General features: G+C 40.4%; 1 protein-coding gene across 1 annotated transcript; it reads left to right on the forward strand.

Annotated features, from left to right (window-relative positions):
* The first annotated feature begins 9,890 nt into the window (after positions 1-9,890).
* On the forward strand, positions 9,891-20,972 carry LOC109775934 (structural maintenance of chromosomes protein 4). Its single transcript, XM_020334634.4, has 28 exons — positions 9,891-10,262; positions 11,563-11,652; positions 12,196-12,297; positions 12,385-12,561; positions 12,777-12,907; positions 13,004-13,082; positions 13,153-13,310; positions 13,383-13,458; positions 13,603-13,731; positions 13,792-13,936; positions 14,019-14,149; positions 14,521-14,673; positions 14,793-14,982; positions 15,826-15,959; positions 16,067-16,225; positions 16,473-16,778; positions 16,860-17,036; positions 17,210-17,293; positions 17,395-17,604; positions 17,675-17,764; positions 17,886-18,007; positions 18,100-18,255; positions 18,334-18,441; positions 18,517-18,577; positions 18,887-19,021; positions 20,051-20,138; positions 20,209-20,281; positions 20,437-20,972. Exons 1-28 carry the CDS (start codon positions 10,122-10,124, stop codon positions 20,579-20,581), a joined length of 3,750 nt encoding a protein of 1,249 aa, XP_020190223.1. The 5' UTR covers positions 9,891-10,121; the 3' UTR covers positions 20,582-20,972.

The following is a 20,972-nucleotide window of genomic DNA, read 5'->3' on the forward strand; positions in this document are numbered from 1 at the left end:
CTGTGGTTTGGCAAGAAACCAAAGTTGTCGTTTCTTAAAGTTTGGGGTTGCGATGCTTATGTGAAAAAGTTTCAACATGATAAGCTTGAACCCAAATCGGAGAAATGCGTCTTCATAGGATACCCAAAGGAGACTGTTGGGTATATCTTCTATCACAGATCCGAAGGCAAATTCGTTGCTAAGAATGGATCCTTTCTAGAGAAGGAGTTTCTCTCGAAAGAAGTGAGTGGGAGGAAAGTAGAACTTGATGAGGTAACTGTACCTGCTCCCTTATTGGAAAGTAGTTCATCACAGAAATCTGTTCCTGTGACTCCTGCACCAATTAGTGAGGAAGTTAATGATGATGATCATGTAACTTCAGATCAAGTTACTACCGAACCTCGTAGGTCTACCAGAGTGAGATCCGCACCAGAGTGGTACGGTAATCCTGTTCTGGAGGTCATGTTACTTGACCATGACGAACCTACGGACTATGAGGAAGAGATGATGAGCCCAGATTCCGCGAAATGGCTTGAGGCCATGAAATCTGAGATGGGATCCATGTATGAGGACAAAGTGTGGACTTTGGTTGACTTGCCCGATGATCGGCAAGCCATAGAAAATAAATGGATCTTCAAGAGGAAGACGGACGCCGATAGTAGTGTTACTATCTACAAAGCTAGACTTGTCGAAAAAGGTTTTGACAAAGTTCAAGGTGTTGACTACGATGAGATTTTCTCACTCGTAGCGATGCTTAAGTCTGTCCGAATCATGTTAGCAAATTGCCACATTTTATGAAATCTGGCAAATGGATGTCAAAACTACATTCCTTAATGGATTTCTTAAAGAAGAGTTGTATATGATGCAACCAGAAGGTTTTGTCGATCCTAAAGGTGCTAACAAAGTGTGCAAGCTTCAGCAATCCATCTATGGACTGGTGCAAGCATCTCGGAGTTGGAATATACGCTTTGATGAGTTGATCAAAGCATATAGTTTTATACAGACTTGCGGTGAAGCCTGTATTTACAAGAAAGTGAGTGGGAGCACTACAACATTTCTGATAAGTATATGTGAATGACATATTGTTGATCGGAAATAATGTAGAATTTTCTGGAAATCATAGAGGAGTTGAAAGGAGTTTACAAAGAAAGACCTCGGTGAAGCTACTTACATATTGAGAATCAAGATCTATAGAGATAGATCAAGACGCTTGATAGGTTTTTTCAATGAGTACTTACCTTGACAAGATTTTGAAGTAGTTCAAAATGGAACAGTCGAAGAAAGAGTTTTTGCATGTGTTACAAGGTGTGAAATTGAGTAAGACTCAAAGCCCGACCACGACAGAAGATAGAAAGAGAATGAAAGTCATTCCCTATGCCTCAGCCATAGGTTCTATAAAGTATGCCATATTGTGTACCAGATCTATTGTATACCCTACACTGAGTTTGGCAAGGGAGTACAATAGTGATCTAGGAGTAGATCACAGGACAACGGTCAAAATTATCCTTAGCGGAATAAGGATATGTTTCTCCATTATGGAGGTGACAAAAGGTTCGTCGTAAAGAGTTACGTCGATGCAAGCTTTGACACCGATCTGGATGACTCTAACTCTCGATCTAGATACATATTGGAAGTGGGAGCAATTAGCTAGAGTAGCTCCGTGCAGAACATTGTTGACATAGAAATTGTCAAAATACATACGGATCTGAATATGGCAGACCCGTTGACTAAACTTCTCTCACAAGCAAAACATGATCACACCTTAGTACTCTTTGGGTGTTGGTCACATGACGATGTGAACTATGGGTGTTAATCACATGGTGATGTGAACTATTGGTATTAAATCACATGGTGATGTGAACTAGATTATTGACTCTAGTGCAAGTGGGAGACTGAAGGAAATATGCCCTAGAGGCAATAATAAAGTTATTATTTATTTCCTTATATCATGATAAATGTTTATTATTCATGCTAGAATTGTATTAACCGGAAACATAATACATGTGTGAATACATAGACAAACAAAGTGTCACTAGTATGCCTCTACTTGACTAGCTCGTTAATTAAAGATGGTTATGTTTCCTAACCATAGACATGAGTTGTCATTTGATTAACGGGATCACATCATGAGGATAATGATGTGATTGACTTGACCCATTCCGTTAGCTTAGCACTTGATCGTTTAGTATGTTGCTATTGCTTTCTTCATGACTTATACATGTTCCTATGACTATGAGATTATGCAACTCCCGTTTACCAGAGGGACACTTTGTGTGCTACCAAATGTCACAACGTAACTGGGTGATCATAAAGGTGCTCTACAGGTGTCTCCGAAGGTACTTGTTGGGTTGGCGTATTTCGAGATTAGGATTTGTCACTCCGATCGTCGGAGAGGTATCTCTGGGCTCACTCAGTAATGCACATCACTATAAGCCTTGCAAGCATTGCAACTAATGAGTTAGTTGCGGGATGATGTATTACGGAACGAGTAAAGAGACTTGCCGGTAACGAGATTGAACTAGGTATTGAGATACCGACGATCGAATCTCGGGCAAGTAACATACCGATGACAAAGGGAACAACGTATGTTGTTATGCGGTTTGACCGATAAAGATCTTCGTAAAATATGTAGGAGCCAATATGAGCATCCAGGTTCCGCTATTGGTTATTGACCGGAGATGTGTCTCGGTCATGTCTACATTGTTCTCGAACCCGTAGGGTCCGCATGCTTAAAGTTCGATGACGGTTATATTATGAGTTTATGTGTTTTGATGTACCGAAGGTAGTTCGGAGTCCCGGATGAGATCGGGGACATGACGAGGAGTCTCGAAATGGTCGAGACGTAAAGATCGATATATTGTACGACTATATTCGGACATCGGAAAGGTTCCGAGTGATTCGGGTATTTTTCGAAGTACCGGAGAGTTACGGGAATTCGCCGGGGAGTATATGGGCCCTATTGGGCTTTAGGGGAAAGAGAGAGGAGAGGTTGCACGCCCCCCAAGGCCTAGTCCAAATTGGACTAGGGGGAGGGGCTGCGCCCCCTCCTTCCTTCTCTTCTCTCTCCCCTTTCCTTGACTCCTACTCCTACTACTTTGAAGGGGGGGAATCCTACTCCCGGTGGGAATAGGACTCCTCCTAGGGCGCGCCATAGAGAGGGCCGGCCCTCCCCCTCCTCCACTCCTTTATATACGGGGAGGGGGGCACCCCTTGGAGACACAACAATTGATATATTGATCTCTTAGCCGTGTGCGGTGCCCCCTCCACCACAATCCACCTCGATAATTTCGTAGCGGTGCTTAGGCGAAGCCTTGCGTCGGTAGAACATCATCATCGTCACCACGTCGTCGTGCTGACGGAACTCTCCCTCAAAGCTCGGCTGGATCGGAGTTCGAGGGACGTCATCGAGTTGAACGTGTGCAGAACTCGGAGGTGTCGTGCGTTCGGTACTTGATCGGTCGGATCGTGAAGACGTACGACTACATCAACCGCGTTGTCATAAAGCTTCCGTTTACGGTCTACGAGGGTACGTAGACAACACTCTCCCCTCTCGTTGCTATGCATCACCATGATCTCGCGTGTGCGTAGGAATTTTTTTGAAATTACTGTGTTCCCCAACAGGAGCGTCTTGTATGATATGAGTCTTTGCTTGTTTTGTTTTGCTTTTTAAGTCTTGAATCCTTGCTGGACACACCTATTTGAGAGGGCCAAAATTATGCCATGACTTGTTAGAATTGCTCTCTATGCTTCACTTAAATTTTTATGAGCTATGGATTTGCTCTAGTGCTTCACTTATATCTTTTTGCACGGTGTGCTTAGTTATTTTGAAGAATTGCTCTCTTGCTCCACTTAGATTTATTTGAGAGTTAGTAATTTTTTTAAGAAATTCTCTCTTGCTTCACTTAAATGCATTTGAGAGAAAGAAATATTATGCTCATGATCTTCACTTATATTTGTTTGAGCTTGTCAAAATCAACACATGAAAATTAGTCCCAAAGTGATAGATATCCAAGAAGGATATAATAAAAACTTTCATGAAGATCATTGGACAAAATAAACTTTGATTCCTTGTGATAGTTTTGAGATATGACGATGTGATATGTGAGTCATGTTGATGAGTAATTGTGTTTTAGTAAGAATATTGGTGTTTTTGTGATTCCCTATGCAAGCACGAAAGTCAACAGTCATGCAATGAAATTACATCCTACTTGTGGTGCATTATTTGGTGTTAATTATGCTTAATGCTCGCTTATGAGATTATTCGTTTCTTGGTTGGTCGCTTCTCAATCTTTTGCTAGCCTTCATTTTGCATAAGTATGATCACTACTTGTGCATCCAAAAACCTTTAAACCAGTTTTGCCACATGAGTCCAATATATCTACCTATATGCGGTATTCTTTTGCCGTTCTAAGCAAATTTGTATGTGCCATCTCTAATTTTCAAAATAAACTTCTCTTTTGTGTGTTCGTACCGTTCGCGAGGCGGTGAGGGGTGGCTAATATTTTCCATGCTAGATGTGTTATTCTCATGATGAGTGTCTATTCACTTGTCATTGCACAAGAGTAAGGCAAAGGTATTAGGGATGCCCAGTCCCGAAATGAAAAATGAATTTACTTTATGTTGTCAAATAATAAATTTCTTTTAAAGTGTTGGTATGGAGGACAACCATGGATACGGCTAGCCATGGAAAGTGAAAGTATGGTGGAAAAAGGAATAAACTTTATTTTCTGTTTGGGAACCGCCTATGATATATCTAGCATGGAAAGTGTTGGGAACTCTAAGTCGTATTCGTTGGTGGGAAAGGGACACCTCCCAAAATGTTTTTATCTCTAAGTTTTTCGCTTTGAGCTCTGGCACCTCTACAAATCCCTACTTCCCTCTGCGAAAGGCCTTTCTTTTACTTTATGCCATTTTTATTTTTAATTTGAGTCTCCATCTTCTCATATAAAAGCACCAACTAGGAGGCACTATGATCATACTTGAGTATTGGGTGTAGTTAATATGCGAGTGTGTTTCATGAATGGATCAATGATTGAGCATGATGGACTAAGGATAACTTATTTTAGCGTTGATATTTGAAAGACATGGTTGCTTGTTGATATGCTTGAGTATTTAAGTCATCATGTCAAAACTAGACTATTGCTTTGAATCATATAATAGTCCAAATGTCCATGCTATAAAAAAAGAATATGAGATGACATGTTAGGCAGCATTCCACATCAAAAATTCTGTTTTTATCATTTACCTACTCGAGGACGAGCAGGAATTAAGCTTGGGGATGCTGATACATCTCCAACGTATCTATAATTTTTGATTGTTCCATGCTGTTATATTATCATTCTCGGATGTTTTATAATCATTTTATATCATTTTTTGGTACTAGCCTAATGACATAGTGCCAAGTGCCAGTTGTTGTTTTCTGCATGTTTTTTACATCGCAGGAAATCAATACCAAATGGAATCCAAACGCAGTGAAACTTTTTGGAGATTTTTTTGGACCAGAAGACATCCAGTGGGCCTGAGAAGCACCTAGGGGGTGCTCCGAGGGGAGCACAACCCACCAGGGCGCGCCTGGGGGCCCAGGCGTGCCCAAGTGGGTTGTGCCCATCTCGGGTGCCCCCTGAACCGCCTCTTTGCTCTATAAATACCCCAATATTTCAGAAACCCTAGGAGAGTCGACGAAAATCAATTCCAGCCACCGCAGAGTCAACCACCAGATCCAATCTAGACACCATCACGGAGGGGTTCACCACTTCCATTGGTGCCTCTCTAATGATGCGTGAGTAGTTCTTTGTAGACCTTCGGGTCCGTAGTTAGTAGCTAGATGGCTTCCTCTCTCTCTCTTTTGATTATCAATACAATGGTCTCTTGGAGATCCATATGATGTAACTCTTTTTGCGGTGTGTTTGTTGGGATCGGATGAACTTTGAGTTTATGATCAGATTTATCTTTTTTATATCCATGAAAGTTATTTGAGTTTCTTTGATCTCTTATATGCATGATTGCTTATAGCCTCGTTTTTCTTCTCCGATATTTGGGTTTTGTTTGGCCAACTTGATCTATTTATCTTGCAATGGGAAGAGGTGCTTTGTAGTGGGTTTGATCTTACAGTGCTTGATCCAAGTGACAGAAGGGGAACCGACACGCATGTATCGTTGGTACTAAGGATAAAATGATGGGGGTCTATTTCTACATAAATAGATCTTGTCTACATCATGTCATCGTTCTTATTGCATTACAACGTTTCTCCATGAACTTAATACACTATATGCATGCTGGATAGCGGTCGATGTGTGGAGTAATAGTAGTAGATGCAGGCAAGAGTCGGTCTACTAATCTTGGACGTGATGCCTATATAATGATCATTGCCTGGATATCGTCATGATTATTTGAAGTTCTATCAATTGCCCAACAGTAATTTGTTTACCCACCGTTTGCTATTTTTCGAGAGAGAAGCCACTAGTGAAACCTACGGCCCCCGGGTCTCTTTCTCATATTATTTGCCTTTGCGATCTACTTTTCCTTTGCTTTTATTTCCAGATCTATTAAACCAAAAATACAAAAATACCTTGCTGCAATTTATTTTATTTGGCGTTCGATCTATCAATATTTACTACTCTCTCACGTCCGTTTGCCTATCTCGGGTGCCGTTACCCGAAAGGGATTGACAACCCCTTTTACACGTCGGGTTGCAAGTATTTGTTACTTGTGTGCATGTGTTGTTTACGTTGTGTTGCTTGGTTCTCCTACTGGTTCGATAACCTTAGTTTCATCACTAAGGGAAATACCTACCGCTGATGTGCTGCATCATCCCTTCCTCTTTGGGGAAATACCGACGTAGTCCTAGCAGACATCAGTATGAAGATACCGACGATCGAATCTCGGGCAAGTAACATACCGATGACAACGGGAATAACGTATGTTGTCATTACGGTACGACCGATAAAGATCTTCGTAGAATATGTAGGAACCAATATGAGCATCCAGGTTCCACTGTTGGTTATTGACCGGAGAGGTGTCTCGGTCATGTCTACATAGTTCTCGAACCCGTAGGGTCCGCACGCTTAACGTTCGATGATGATTTTATATTATATGAGTTATGTGATTTGGTGGACGAATGTTGTTCGGAGTCCTGGATGAGATCACTGACATGACGAGGAGTCTCGAAATGGTCCGGACACCGGAAGTGTTCCGAGGGTACTAGGTACATATCGGGTCACGGGAAGGGGTTCCGGGCACCCCCCGGCAAACTATATGGGCCTAATGGGCCAAGAGGAGAAACGCGGCAGCCAGCAGGGGCTGTTACGCCCCCATATGGGCTGCGCCTGAGGGAAAGGGAAAGAGGGGAAGAAAGAAGGAAGGGGAGGGATTCGGCCTCCCCTTTCCTTCCCTCCTCCCTCCTCTTTCCTTCCCCCTCCGGTGGATATGGTAAGGGGGGGGATTGGACAAGGCCCCCAAGTAGGATTACTCCTACTTGGGGTGCCCTTGGCTGTCCCTCTCCCCCTCCCACCTATATATATGTGGGAAGGGGGCGCCTAGAACACACACCAACAATTGTTAGCCATGTGTGGCGCCCCCCCTCCACAGTTTACGCCTCCGGTCATATCTTCGTAGTGGTTAGGCGAAGCCCTGCGCGGATAACTTCACCATCACCATCACCACGCCGTCGTGCTGACGGAACTCATCTTCTTCCTCGACACTTTGCTGGATCAAGAGTTCGAGGGACGTCATCGAGCTGAACGTGTGCAGAACTCGGAGGTGCCGTACGTTCGGTGCTTGATCGGTCGGAACGAGAAGAAGTTCGACTACATCAACCGCGTTGTCAAACGATTCCGCTTTCAGTCTACGAGGGTACGTGAACACACTCTCTCCCTCTTGTTGCTATGCATCTCCTAGATAGATCTTGCGTGAGCGTAGGAATTTTTTTGAAATTGCATGCTACGTTTCCCAACACCTTGATATTAGGAATGCCAAGAGACACTTCCTGTTCTTCCTCTAATTTGATGTTTTTACTCAATGCAACAATCTAGTTATTCTTTTTGTTTGTAGGCATGTTTTGATGCTTCCTGCATAACAATTAGCGTATGTTTCATCTTCTATTCAGTGCAAATGTCCAGGAAAATGCAAATTGAGATGCATTTTTTGAGATATGGGTCACTTTGTGTATAGTTGTGAGTGGATTTATAAATTATTTGTGCTACAAATACAATCGAAATGCCATATAATTTGTTATTAAACATATAAAGCTACAATTGTTCATATTGTATATACGCATTTGAGAAGTAATCACACCAAGAGATATGAGGAGAGCCGAATCCATTACATTCCATCTCACCAACCAAACACTGAAATGTCACCATTCCATTCTACCATCGTCCTCAACCAAACACAGGGATAAAACCAACCCATTGCTATGATTGGAGCCATGATGTTCCATTCCACTTCATTCCCCATCCAAACACACCCTAACTTTTGAAGAAAGATTCATTTAATAAGTAAAGCAAAGAAATACATAGTTGCCACGTCAATTTATGCGAAAAATGATAGGAGTAGAAATGATGCACGAACTTATCCAATCGTGTTGGATTTGGTGGCAGTGCCTATTGGCATCGCAGCACTGCCATCCTCTCCCCGTCATGCTCCCTCCGTCCGAAAATACTTGTCATCAAAATGGATAAAAAGAGATGTATCTAAAACTAAAATATGTCTAGATACATCCCATTTTATTAATTTTATGACAAGTATTTTTGGACGGAGGGAGTACTTGTTTTTTGTTTTGTTTTCTGTGTTACTGCTTCAGCAAGATTTATTGCCCCTCGGTCTGTTAAGGTTTCTGATGCAATTTCCCTTACAAACTGGATCATTTTTTTTGTATGAGATCAATTCAAGTGGGGGAGCCCCCTGTCAGTTTAAACAAAAACTTAGCCACTAATTTAATAACAGCCGCATTAACTCACCCATCCACTTCCCCAAAGGATGGCATATAATACCAAAAAATACAGTCGCCTCTTAGACCTTCATAACATTTAGAGATGTTAATGAAAATCTGTTTAACATATTTTTTTAGTGTTATATTTAGAATTTAGTAGTTGCATGCCTATAAAAATATGCGGTGACCAAATTGTACTTAGAAATTTACCTTAGGTATCACAAGACAATCTTCTTGTGTAAGACAAAGGAGCCTATTTGCTCTCTCTTAAGTAACCTATTACCCTACATAAATTCACTAGGAAAATACAACCGACCTTTTTTAAAAGCTGCTATAATAATCTAAAGCCTATTATGAAAGGAACTCATCAAAACATAGTAATTTTGTTAAAAAATTAGAAATTGAGATGTCATGAATCCTGTACCCCTATAGGAATAAAAATTGTAGGAAAAATCCCCAAATCGTGGTTTGGATGTACCGCAAAAAGGCACATGAACTGTAGACACTAGAGCAAAAAAAACATGAGGTGACATCATGTTCGGTTTCCTATAAAATTCCATATGAATATCAAATGAATGCAGGATGGCAATCCATTTGTCCCAAAGGGTATCAAAGGAATATTTCTTATACAAATTATATCCACCAAAATTCTACATTCTTCCTTTTTTAAATGTGGCCACAGGTCTTTTTTTTTATTTGGGGGATTTATTATTGCAACTAAAAAAATAGATTTTTTTAGGAAAAAAACTACTAGATGTAAGCATATGGGCATGGCTTATATGTATAGCCCAACATAACAGGAAGCATGGCCCATATATAAGCCAACTTCAGGCCCACATGTAGTCCAACCCAGCTCCACAGATTTCCGATTAATTTTGGTCTGACATCACACGAAGGGCGGAAACCCTCCCAACCTTCCAGTTTTCCCTCCCAAAAAATCCCCCCCGAACCCCCAAATCCGCATCTCCCTCCCAGCCACTTCGACTTTCCCCCAAATTTCCCCACCACCAGCTCGCTCCTCTGCGCACCCTTACCCCCCCCCCCCCCCCCTCCGGCCTCGCCCAGGGAAAGCGGCGGCGGCGGCAACGGCGGAGATCTGGTGCCGGGTCAGCACCGTCGGCTGGGTGGGTAATACTGCTGCGGTGGCCCTCGCGCTCCGGTCTCCCGCGACTCCATTTTGAAATACCGAGGGATCTCAGTAACCCTCTCTTCCATGGAGACCTCGCCTCCGCCGTCGCCTTCGCCGGCTAGCTCGCCGGGACGGCCGGCGAAGCCGCGGCTGTTCATACAGGAGATGGTTCTCCGCAACTTCAAGTCCTACGCCGGGGAGCAGCGCATCGGCCCGTTCCACAAGGTATCCTCTTCTCTGGCGCAGATGCGAGCCCTAGCTGATTTCTACCTTGACGTCGCACACACGGAGTCCCACCTCTCCCGTTTCCCACTTTTTCGCCAGTTTGGCCAGTCGATTCGAGGTCCTAGGAACATAATTTTGCATGCTAGAGTTGCATTTTTCACTCGATCTATAATTCCGTAAAACCCTAGAAATGTCAACTGGTCAACAGTTCCACTCAGGTTTTAGCTTCTCGAGAGGAGTTTTGTATGGTTTGTTAGGAAGATGCGTCTCTGGTCTCCCCCATGCCTACGGAATTCTAAATTAGCTGCACTATCCATTGTTCCTTCGGCTTCAATGTTCTGTTCTGGCTCCTTAGTTGTGATCCAATCAAATATGAACTGGAAATTTTGTAGCCAACTACTCCCTCCGTCCCAAAATAAGTGTCTCAGCTTTGTACTAACTCTAGTACAAAGTTGTACTAATCTTGAGACACTTATTTTGGGACGGAGGGAGTACTTGCGCATGGTGATTCTGAAACCCTGGGGTGGCTCTTACATGCTTGCGGCATTTTTGTTGTTCAAAATGTTTTTAGCTGCACAATTGGCACCATGAAGCACAAACACCTGGTTAGATGGTGATACATTCAGCACACACAAAGTGCTTAAAATAGTGTTTACAGGGTGGTTCTGAAGCCATACGCCTTGATTTGTATGGTTTAGTTTATTGTCTGTTGTGAATATTTCCGTGCAGAAGCTGTAATTTGCAAAGACAAGATAGATGCCAGTGCAGTTGACTCACTTGACTGAACTAATACCATGAGCATCATTTAATCGCTGAAGCACAAAAATATGCCAAGGATGCAGAACACTTGTATCATATATTTTTAAGTATAATGGACACAGGGTAGTTTTGAAGCAATATGCCTTGATTGTATGGTTTAGTTGATTGTCTGCTGTGAATATTTTCGTGCAGAGGCTGTAATTTGCGAAGACAAGGCAGATGCGAGTGCAGTTGACTGAAATAATACCATGAACATCACTTAATCGCTGAAGCACATAAATATTCTGAGGATGCAGAACACCTTTAGCATAATTTATACAGCCACAACACTAGTCAAATATAATGTTATAAGCAGAGATAACCTGAAAGTAAATTAGAGTTCTAGCCTTCTATAGTTTTGTGCGACACAGAATTTCCGCGCTGCAGATATGACTCATGCACAATATAATTTTCTCGATTGCATGCTTTTTGTCTAGGTGCATGCCAAGTGACGATTCCTAGAGGCAAAACAAATTATGATAATGTTTTTTCTTGGTTGCAGAGCTTTTCGGCTGTTGTTGGGCCAAATGGAAGTGGGAAGAGCAACGTCATTGATGCAATGCTCTTCGTGTTTGGGAAGCGTGCAAAGCAGGTGGATATCAATGCTCCATGTTTTATATGCTTTCATTTCATCAGGATATTTGTTTGATTCCTGGTAGTATGTACATATCACATCTTACCAAGTCACCTTATTTATTTTGCCCTATCCAAGGGTTAAAGGCTGGCAATTCCTGTCAGCAAGGTACCGAGTTACTCCAAAGGTTGAGTTTAACAACCTACTGAGATGCTTGTTTTGTATAACAGACAAAGTAAACACATCTTTGCCTAAAGGGATGTACTATATTGGTACTTTGATGGTTACTAAGTTTGTGGTGGTCAAGTGGGATGTTTTCAATAGTTGGCATGGTGTGACCCTTTCTTTATGAAGTACTGTCCTCCCATTTTCCATAGGCCATTTCCTGCAAAGGTTGAAATGTTTTCTTTGGATGTTTTGATTAACAATGTAAATTTCTTTTCTCAAGCTCACAAAAGATGACCTCACATTCAGTAGATTTTTTTTTGACTTAGAACAATCTATTTATTGGTTGTTTCGCATTATGTATATTGTTTCTGATTAGTTCTGTCCTAACTGCAGATGCGCCTAAACAAGGTCTCAGAGCTCATACACAACTCTTCCAATCACCAGAACCTAGACAGTGCTGGTGTTTCTGTCCATTTTCAAGAAATCATTGATCTGGTATTGCTTGAGCCATGTCCTTATTGTTTCTTATCGCTTCATTAGGCCATAATTCCTTGTTTCCTTTTTCTCTGTTGCCATATGCAGGATGGTGGAAACTACAAGGTTGTTGAGGGCAGTGAATTTTCCATAACAAGAGTTGCGTTCCGTGACAACACCTCTAGATATTACATAAATAACCGTGGAAGCAATTTTACTGAAGTAACTAAAGTGTTGAAGGGCAAAGGAGTGGACCTTGATAATAATCGCTTTCTGATCCTTCAGGTTTTGTGCACTTCCCTCAGTTTGCATTGCCATTATATGGATACTTCATGTTTTGTTAGATAACATCTTACTTTTGATTACCTTCATAAATTTTTCACCCTTTGCATATTTCTTGGTTTAAGTCTACATGGAATTGCTAGGCAGTCATAAGGTGCTTTTCCAACTGTATTTTGTCGTATTACAAATACCTGACTTCTGAGCTGGTTGCTGTATAGGGTGAGGTTGAGCAGATCTCCCTGATGAAACCCAAAGCTCAAAGTCCACATGACGAGGGTTTTCTAGAATATCTAGAAGACATCATTGGGACAAACCAATATGTTGAGAAAATCGAAGAAGCTAACAAACAGTAAGTTACCAAAATTTTCAATGCCTGTTTTCATGATGAGTGCGTGTTGTCCATGTAGTGTGATGTAATCATTCTCATGTTCTCTAACCCCTTTAGGTTGGAAGTGCTCAATGAAAAGAGAACCGCGTCAGTGCAGATGCTGAAATTGGCTGAGAAGGAAAGGGACAGTTTAGAGGTGCTGATCTGATGTCATAAATTGATTCTTTTGGTTGATTAACACTACTGATGGTGCTTTCTTCCTGTAGAATGCAAAAAATGAAGCTGAAGCATACATGCTGAAGGAACTTTTGCTTTTGAAATGGCAAGAAAAGGCAACCACAATGGCCTCTGATGATGCTACATCACATGTTACTCAGCTCGAAGAGAATGTTACGGACCTAGCGAAGAACCTTGCCTCCGAAAGGTGATTTATTGCCATGTTTGTACATGAACAGAAGTCATGAGTTTAGTACTAATTGTTTTGGTTATAATCCAGGGAAAAAATTAAACAGAACTCTCAGGAGCTGAAGGAAATGGAGAAAGCTTACAACAAGCGTGTCAAAAGGCAAGAGGTGTGGTCTTAAATTATATTTTCTGGAACCTTGCTGTGAATTCAAAGTTGAATTGCTCTTACGTATTTAGTGATTTCTTTGCTCGTTTAACTTTTGGTCTAATTAAATGCCTGTCTTTAATGTTTGCTCTCTTTATATGATCAGGAACTTGAGAATAACATGAAAGTCTGCAAGGATCAATTTAAGGAATTTGAGAGAAAAGATGTAAAACACAGGGAAGATTTAAAACATCTCAAGCAGAAGATCAAGAAGCTGGAGGACAAAGCTGAAAAGGTATTTTAAAATGATTTCAGTTGTAACTCAAGCAACAAAGTCTAAAGTTTCACCTTCCAGGATACCTCTAAAATTGAAGGATCAGCAAAAGAGATTGAAGAATCAACCAATCTCATTCCACAGCTTGAAGAAGAGATACCAAAATTGCAAGAACGATTAAACCAAGAAGAGAAAGTACTGGAGCGAATTAAAGAAAGCTCTCGAGGTCATATTTTTCTCTCAGTATTGCCTCCCCACCCCACCCCCCTGGACTGTTTTGTTTGATACCCATTTTTTTGTAATTGCAGAAGAAACTGAAAAGCTACGTGCTGAACTTGCCCAAGTAAGGACTGAGCTTGAACCATGGGAAAATCAAATTATTGAGCATAAAGGAAGGCTAGATGTTGCATCTGGGGAGAAAAAATTAATGAAACAGAAGGTTAGCTATCCTTGCCTTGTAATGTTTTAAATGTTGCATCTGGGGAGAAAACATTAATGAAACAGAAGGTTAGCTATCCTTGCCTTGTAATGTTTTAAACCGGGAAGACAAGATAATACCACCTAGCTGCCAGTTTGGACATGTCTTCCATTGAGCGCAAGAAATCCTGTTACCAATAACACAGTTTTCAGTTTTGCCATCACAACTTGGACCTGCCTTATGGGAACACACGTATTCACTATTCAGCATCACATTGCAGGAGCCAGACTCCAGGATTTTTTGTGTTCCTATTTTATGATTTTTGGCACAAAAATGGAAATATATAATATTCTGACCTTTGTTAATTCACATGAACCCTGTTACCTTTTCAGCATGATGGAGCTCGAGCAGAATTAACTGGTGCCCAAAACCAGATGGAAATCATTAAGGAAAAAATAAAAACAAAGGACACATTTATTACGGAGCTCGAAGGAAAAATAGAGAAACATCAGAGTGAAGCATCTGAAGCTCGTAAAGTTGAACAGGTAAATCACTTCACATCAGTTCTGAGTCATTTCTTCTCCCTTCAACTATTAAGTTCATCAGCCTTATGCGGTTGAGGATCCTGGATATCCTGGATCTCTAACATTGGAATCTGTAACAGGAATGCCTAAAACAAGAGGAGTCCCTAATTCCTCTTGAACAAGCAGCTAGGCAGAAAGTTGTGGAGATTAAATCGACGAGGGATTCTGAGAAGAATCATGGCACTGTTTTGAAAGCAATTCTACAAGCTAAAGAATCAAAGGAAATAGATGGCATTTATGGAAGGCTAGGTGATCTTGGTGCAATTGATGGTAAGATATAAACCATAGCCATAGAAGAATGACTTTTAAATGAATGCAGTTAAACTATTCCAACCTTGGACTGCTGATTTTCTACATTTGGGTGCTGAAGAGTTCTCTTTTTAGTGCTCGGGAACACATCTCGATTTTGTTGCTCAGGAAACAAATTCTCATTTGCTTGCACATGAGCAAGGTGATGGGGACGCCGCCCCCACACTTCCACTGCGACCAATGAATTTGATATTATAGCTTTGAGCATTTGACCAATGTTATCTGATGGAACAAATGAACTTGATGAGTTAATTTAACATGGGATTTTTTTCCGTGTCTCACTTGCACCTTTTTAAAAATGTATTGTAACGGCATGATTTAGCGAAATCTAGTTGTAACGTTTGGTACTGCTGACTTTGGAAAGTGCATTTACTCTTACCAGAGGTTTTGATTAAGATAACTAATATTTATATTGGGTTAATGCTTTATAAATGACACACTATTGCTAAAAAAACTTTCCCTTGCTGTTTGCTTGTATTAGCTTGTTAGGTCAAGGTTTCTCCAGCCAATATTTATCCCTTGGTACCAGTACGCAAAGCCCACAAATGTGCCAAGTTTGGGAACCTTCTGATTTTACGTATTAGTTTTAGTTTTTGCGGTTCTCCAGCATCCTGTGTTATTGGTGCTGTACTTTACAGTCAAATCTCATATTGTAGGTACTGAGGTGGTCCTCACTGGTCATAAAATATTTATGAAATTTCTATGGTTTATAATCTGAGGCGGCATTCTATTTTACACAATATCTTTGTGGAAACATTTATTAAATTATATATGTGATTTAATTTATAAACTACTGTGTTGCAGCAAAATATGATGTTGCCATATCGACAGCGTGCCATGGACTTGATTATATTGTTGTTGAAACAACAAATTCGGCCCAAGCTTGTGTTGAACTATTACGCAGAAGAAATCTTGGGATTGCTACTTTTATGATACTGGTAATGCTCTAGTTTGTTTCCTTTTTGTTTTTGTGTGTACCTGTATTCAAACCTTTACCTTGTTTGTTTTACTGCGAGAGCATGATTTTGTTATGTTACCATTACAGGAAAAGCAAGCACACCATCTTCGTAAGCTACAAGAAAAAGTAAAAACCCCTGAAGGAGTTCCACGCCTCTTTGATCTGGTAAAGGTTAAAGATGAGAAGCTGAAGTTAGCTTTCTTTGCTACCTTGGGCAATACTGTTGTTGCAAAGGATCTTGATCAGGTAAATCTTGAAGTTTGTCTGTTCCACTTAGTTTATTTGTGGATGTCTTAGCTGCCTGCATTTATTATGTGCCTTATTTGTTTGTTTCTCAAACTATATCTCAATTGGCTCCCTAGCATTTTCATGGAACTGCCATACTGAAAATTACTTTATTCAGGAACATACCATATTCTGTTACCAAGCAATACCACTCCTTCTGCTGCTTGCATTTAAGCAGTAACAGCAAGCATATGTTTTTTGTTTTCAGGCCACTCGAATTGCATATACTGCTGATAATGAGTTTCGCCGGGTAGTTACCCTCGACGGTGCACTTTTTGAGAAGTCTGGGACCATGAGTGGTGGTGGTGGCAAACCACGAGGTGGCAAGATGGGCACATCCATCCGAGAAAGTGTTTCAGAAGAGGCTGTTATGAATGCTGAAAATGATCTCAACAAACTTGTTGACCAACTCAGCAAGCTGCGTGAAAATATCAATGATGCTAAAAAACGCTACCGGTCCCTGGAAGATGCTAAATCTCGACTTGAGATGGAACTGGCAAAAGCGAAAAAGGAGGTATAAACTACAAATGTTCTTCTTATTCTTCAAGTTTTCTGTTATGTTGAGATCACCTTACCTTTATTCCTCCTGTAAAAGGTTGAGAGTATGAATGCCCAATACACTTACAATGAGAAGCGACTAGATTCACTGGAGGCTGCAGCAAATCCCAAAGATGACGAGATCAGCAGAATGAAAGAGCTGGATGACCTTATTTCTACTGAACAAGTTGCACTAAAGAAGCTTGAGAAGAGTTCTAGCAAGCTCAAAGATCAGGCAAGTGCCTATACAAACCTTGAAGTCTCATTTTGCCAAAAAAATGTGAAACACTCTTAAAATTTCGGCCTCTCCCAGTTGAATGCTATGTTCCAATTTCTTGTAGCATTGTTGTTATAAATACAGTCTCTATTACATTAACCGTAACTTGAGTTTGGTTGAATTTACAACAGGCTTCAGAACTTCAGCAGAAAATTGAAAATGCAGGGGGGCAGGTGCTCAAGGATCAGAAGGCAAAAGTAGAAAAAATCCAATCTGTAAGCACATTCTTGCATGTTTATTTCTTTTCTCTGGGGTGAGCGTGTGTGTGTGTGTTTCTCTTACTCTGACGTTTACGATTTCGTGCTTCAAACATCAGGAACTTGACAAAACTAGCTCGGACATCAATCGCCACAAAGTTAAAATAACTACTTGTGAAAAGTTGATGAAAAAGTTAGCCAAGGGCGTTGAGGAGGCCAAAAAAGAAATGGAAAATCTGCTTGCTCAAAAGGAGAAGTTAATGTCCGTTTTCAAAGAGATTGAGAAGAAGGCTTTTCTGGTTCAAGAAGATTATAAGAAGACCCAGGAGGTAGTTAGTTATGTTACTCTACGGCCTGGACCTTGACTGGGTTGCATATTTATCCCGTTTTGACTTGTAGATGATTGACACCCATAAAGAGGAGCTTGACAAGACAAAGGAAGATTACAATAAAACAAAGAAAGTGGTGGATGAACTAAGAGCCACTGAGGTCTCTCCCATTAATTTAGATCCTATTATACTTTCATGAACTTGGTCACGATGACTCTTGTAAGTTTTAACGAACTGAACTTTTATGCAAGAAAACATGAACTGTTTATGTGTAAAAACAGGTTGATGCAGAGTACAAACTGCAAGATACAAAAAAGCTTGCCAAGGAGTGGGAAATGAAGGTGAAGGCATATAAGAAAAGGCTAGCTGACATTCAGACAAATCTTGCCAAACACATGGATCAGTATGTGCAAATGCTATATTTTTCAGTTACTTATGAATCATGCATGTTTTCTTTGCTGTTTTCAAATGAGGATATGTTTTTTTCGTCATCAGACTCCAGAAGGATGCGATTGATCCTGAGAAACTTAAAGAAACACTAAGTGATGAGCATCTCAATGAAATGTGTGACCTGAAAAAAGCCATGGAGATGGTGGCATTGCTGGAAGCGCAGATTAAAGACTCGAGTCCAAATCTGGATTCAATAGCAGAGTATGGACTAATGCTCTATACCTATTGACAGAACCTTTGCCCATCAATGTATTCATTGCTTATCTTTGGTCGAATCAGGTATCGCACAAAGGCTCGTTTATATGGCGAACGTGTTGATGAGCTAAATGCTACCACTCAGGAGCGTGATGATCTTAAGAAGCTATATGATGGGCTGAGGAAGAGAAGGTACTGGTTTTGATTTCGTTTTTAATAAGAGTATTTGCTGATTTGGCATCTTACATGCAGTATATATTATTGCAGGTTAGATGAGTTCATGGCAGGGTTCAACTTGATCTCTCTGAAACTGAAAGAGATGTACCAGGTATGAATATGCATAACAAGCATGTAATTTGACAAACTCTATCACCATTTGACAAATTTGACACATAATCCAAGAGTTGATTTGATTAGACTGTAATTGCCCCTATGAACTGAAATTTAACAATTATAATCAGTGCTTTCCTCGTACACATTTCTTGTGAATCAACAATTCTGAAAGGCGGAGTAGAAGAAAGCAAGCCTGGTGACTAAAGTATATGACTTCATTGGTGGAACAATGATATGTTCACTACATTGATGCTTATTTTTGAAGATACTGAAATGATTCCAACATATTATCTTGTGGTTTTAGATGATTACACTTGGAGGAGATGCGGAGCTGGAACTTGTTGATTCGTTGGATCCATTTTCAGAAGGTGTTGTTTTCAGCGTAAGGCCTCCCAAGAAAAGCTGGAAGAACATTGCCAACCTATCTGGTGGCGAGAAGGTATTTCTTTTTCCACACTTATAGAATGTTAGAGAAAGTTAAGCTCTTTTATCGTTATGTTATGAATAAAGATGTCAATCAGAAAGTCATTATTAGAACTTCATATTTTTAGTGAATAATAGGTGCATATTGCTCATTGTTTTCCTAATACCTAATGATGGGCTTTACCAATGACACCACATGAAAAATTGAGGCCACCATAAAGATATCAGAGATGTCGTACTGCATTATTGCTCATTTGGTAATTAAGATACTTTCTAGCTCTCACACTTCAGATTGGGATATAAAGATGTTTTAGAGAAGTTGTGTGCCCTCATTTAGCAGACCAGGCACTTGAGTTAGCCTCCATCAAATCCACAACCTTTTCTGAAGATGCAAAATGAGATTTTTAATTCAAATTTAAAATATAACACTATCAACTTATGTTTGAATTGGTTTCTTGGTTAAAATGGCTGTACATTCATATTTAAGATATTGCAGTGCATAATATATATAGAGTAAAAAATTACCTGTGATGTGTGTTGGCTTATGCCACCAACTCACAAACCTTCATGGCAAATATACTGCCTGGTGTGTTTCCAAAATTTCGCTGGCTTTGGAGTTTGGACCCTTTGCTGTTTCCTTCACAAACTGTGCCAAAATTGCCCAACAAAGGATGAAGTACTCTGCCAAAAAAATTGTTGAGCCAATTCTTTGGCAGGGAAGGTGGGCAAGAACCAACATACCCCTAGCCCTCCATTTATCAATCAAGAGCTAAGGTGCTAGTATGCAAATCTAACTTATTTTTTTACTTGTTTATGATTTGCCTCGCGTTACACAGCGATACAACTATTTCGTATTTTGCAGACTGCATGAAATGTGCAACTTGATTAGTTGTGTTTGATATATTGTATAAAATGTTTAAATCCCTAACATGTACAGATGTACTGTTTTGTTGTGCAATCTACATGTTAAATGGATTGCAAACATTTCTCATCATAATCTTACTCTGTTGGGTATATACCTATTGAAACATTTGTTGTCGTACAGACGCTTAGCTCCCTGGCTCTAGTGTTTGCTCTTCACCATTATAAACCAACTCCATTGTATGTTATGGACGAGATAGATGCAGCATTGGGTAAGTCTTGTGACCTTCTTGAACTAATAATCTTACATTTCAAATGGGCTAATGAAACTCCTGTTTGCAGATTTTAAGAATGTATCCATTGTTGGACATTATGTGAAAGATCGTACCAAGGACGCCCAGTTCATTATTATTAGGTATGCTTATTTCAGCTCTCTTCTCTCAAATTTACCTTTTCTCTTGATCCTATATCTTTTGATCAAGCTGAAAAATCCTTGTAGGTAAATGCTTTGTTATTAGGCTTTGCCCCTTTCACGTTTGATTAACTTAATGTCTGTCATCCTTTCTGCAGTCTCAGAAACAACATGTTTGAACTAGCTGATAGGCTGGTTGGCATCTACAAGACTGATAATTGCACCAAGAGTATAACTATCAACCCTGGAAGCTTTGCCGAGAGCACGAAACCAACAACCCTCGAAGCTTCGCTGAGAGCATGAAGCTAGTTCAGTAGTCTGCACGTTGGAGTTTCATCTCAATGTAATCTTCTGTTGTACCCATCATGGAACCGAGGTTCCTTTGGCATCAAGCTTTATTGTACTGCTAAGATGGTTTTATGCCATAAGAATAAGAATGACAGGATGAGACTAGAACATTTGGTCACTTAAGGTATTTGATGTATGTAGGCCTAACTGAATGTGAATTACTAATATTTTCTTGGTTCCCAATGGAACCTATTGTTCAACCAAGTAACTTTGTAATCCTGGTATGCCCTCATGTGTCTTTCAGAACAAACACTCTGGTTCTGTCAGAATGATATGAGGTATGGTTAGATGTGTGTTTATGTAAATAACCAATTGTTACACTATTAGAAATGTAAACTTATGCTTT

Source organism: Aegilops tauschii, chromosome 1, assembly GCF_002575655.3.
Source record: "Aegilops tauschii subsp. strangulata cultivar AL8/78 chromosome 1, Aet v6.0, whole genome shotgun sequence".
Taxonomy (NCBI): Eukaryota; Viridiplantae; Streptophyta; class Magnoliopsida; order Poales; family Poaceae; genus Aegilops; species Aegilops tauschii.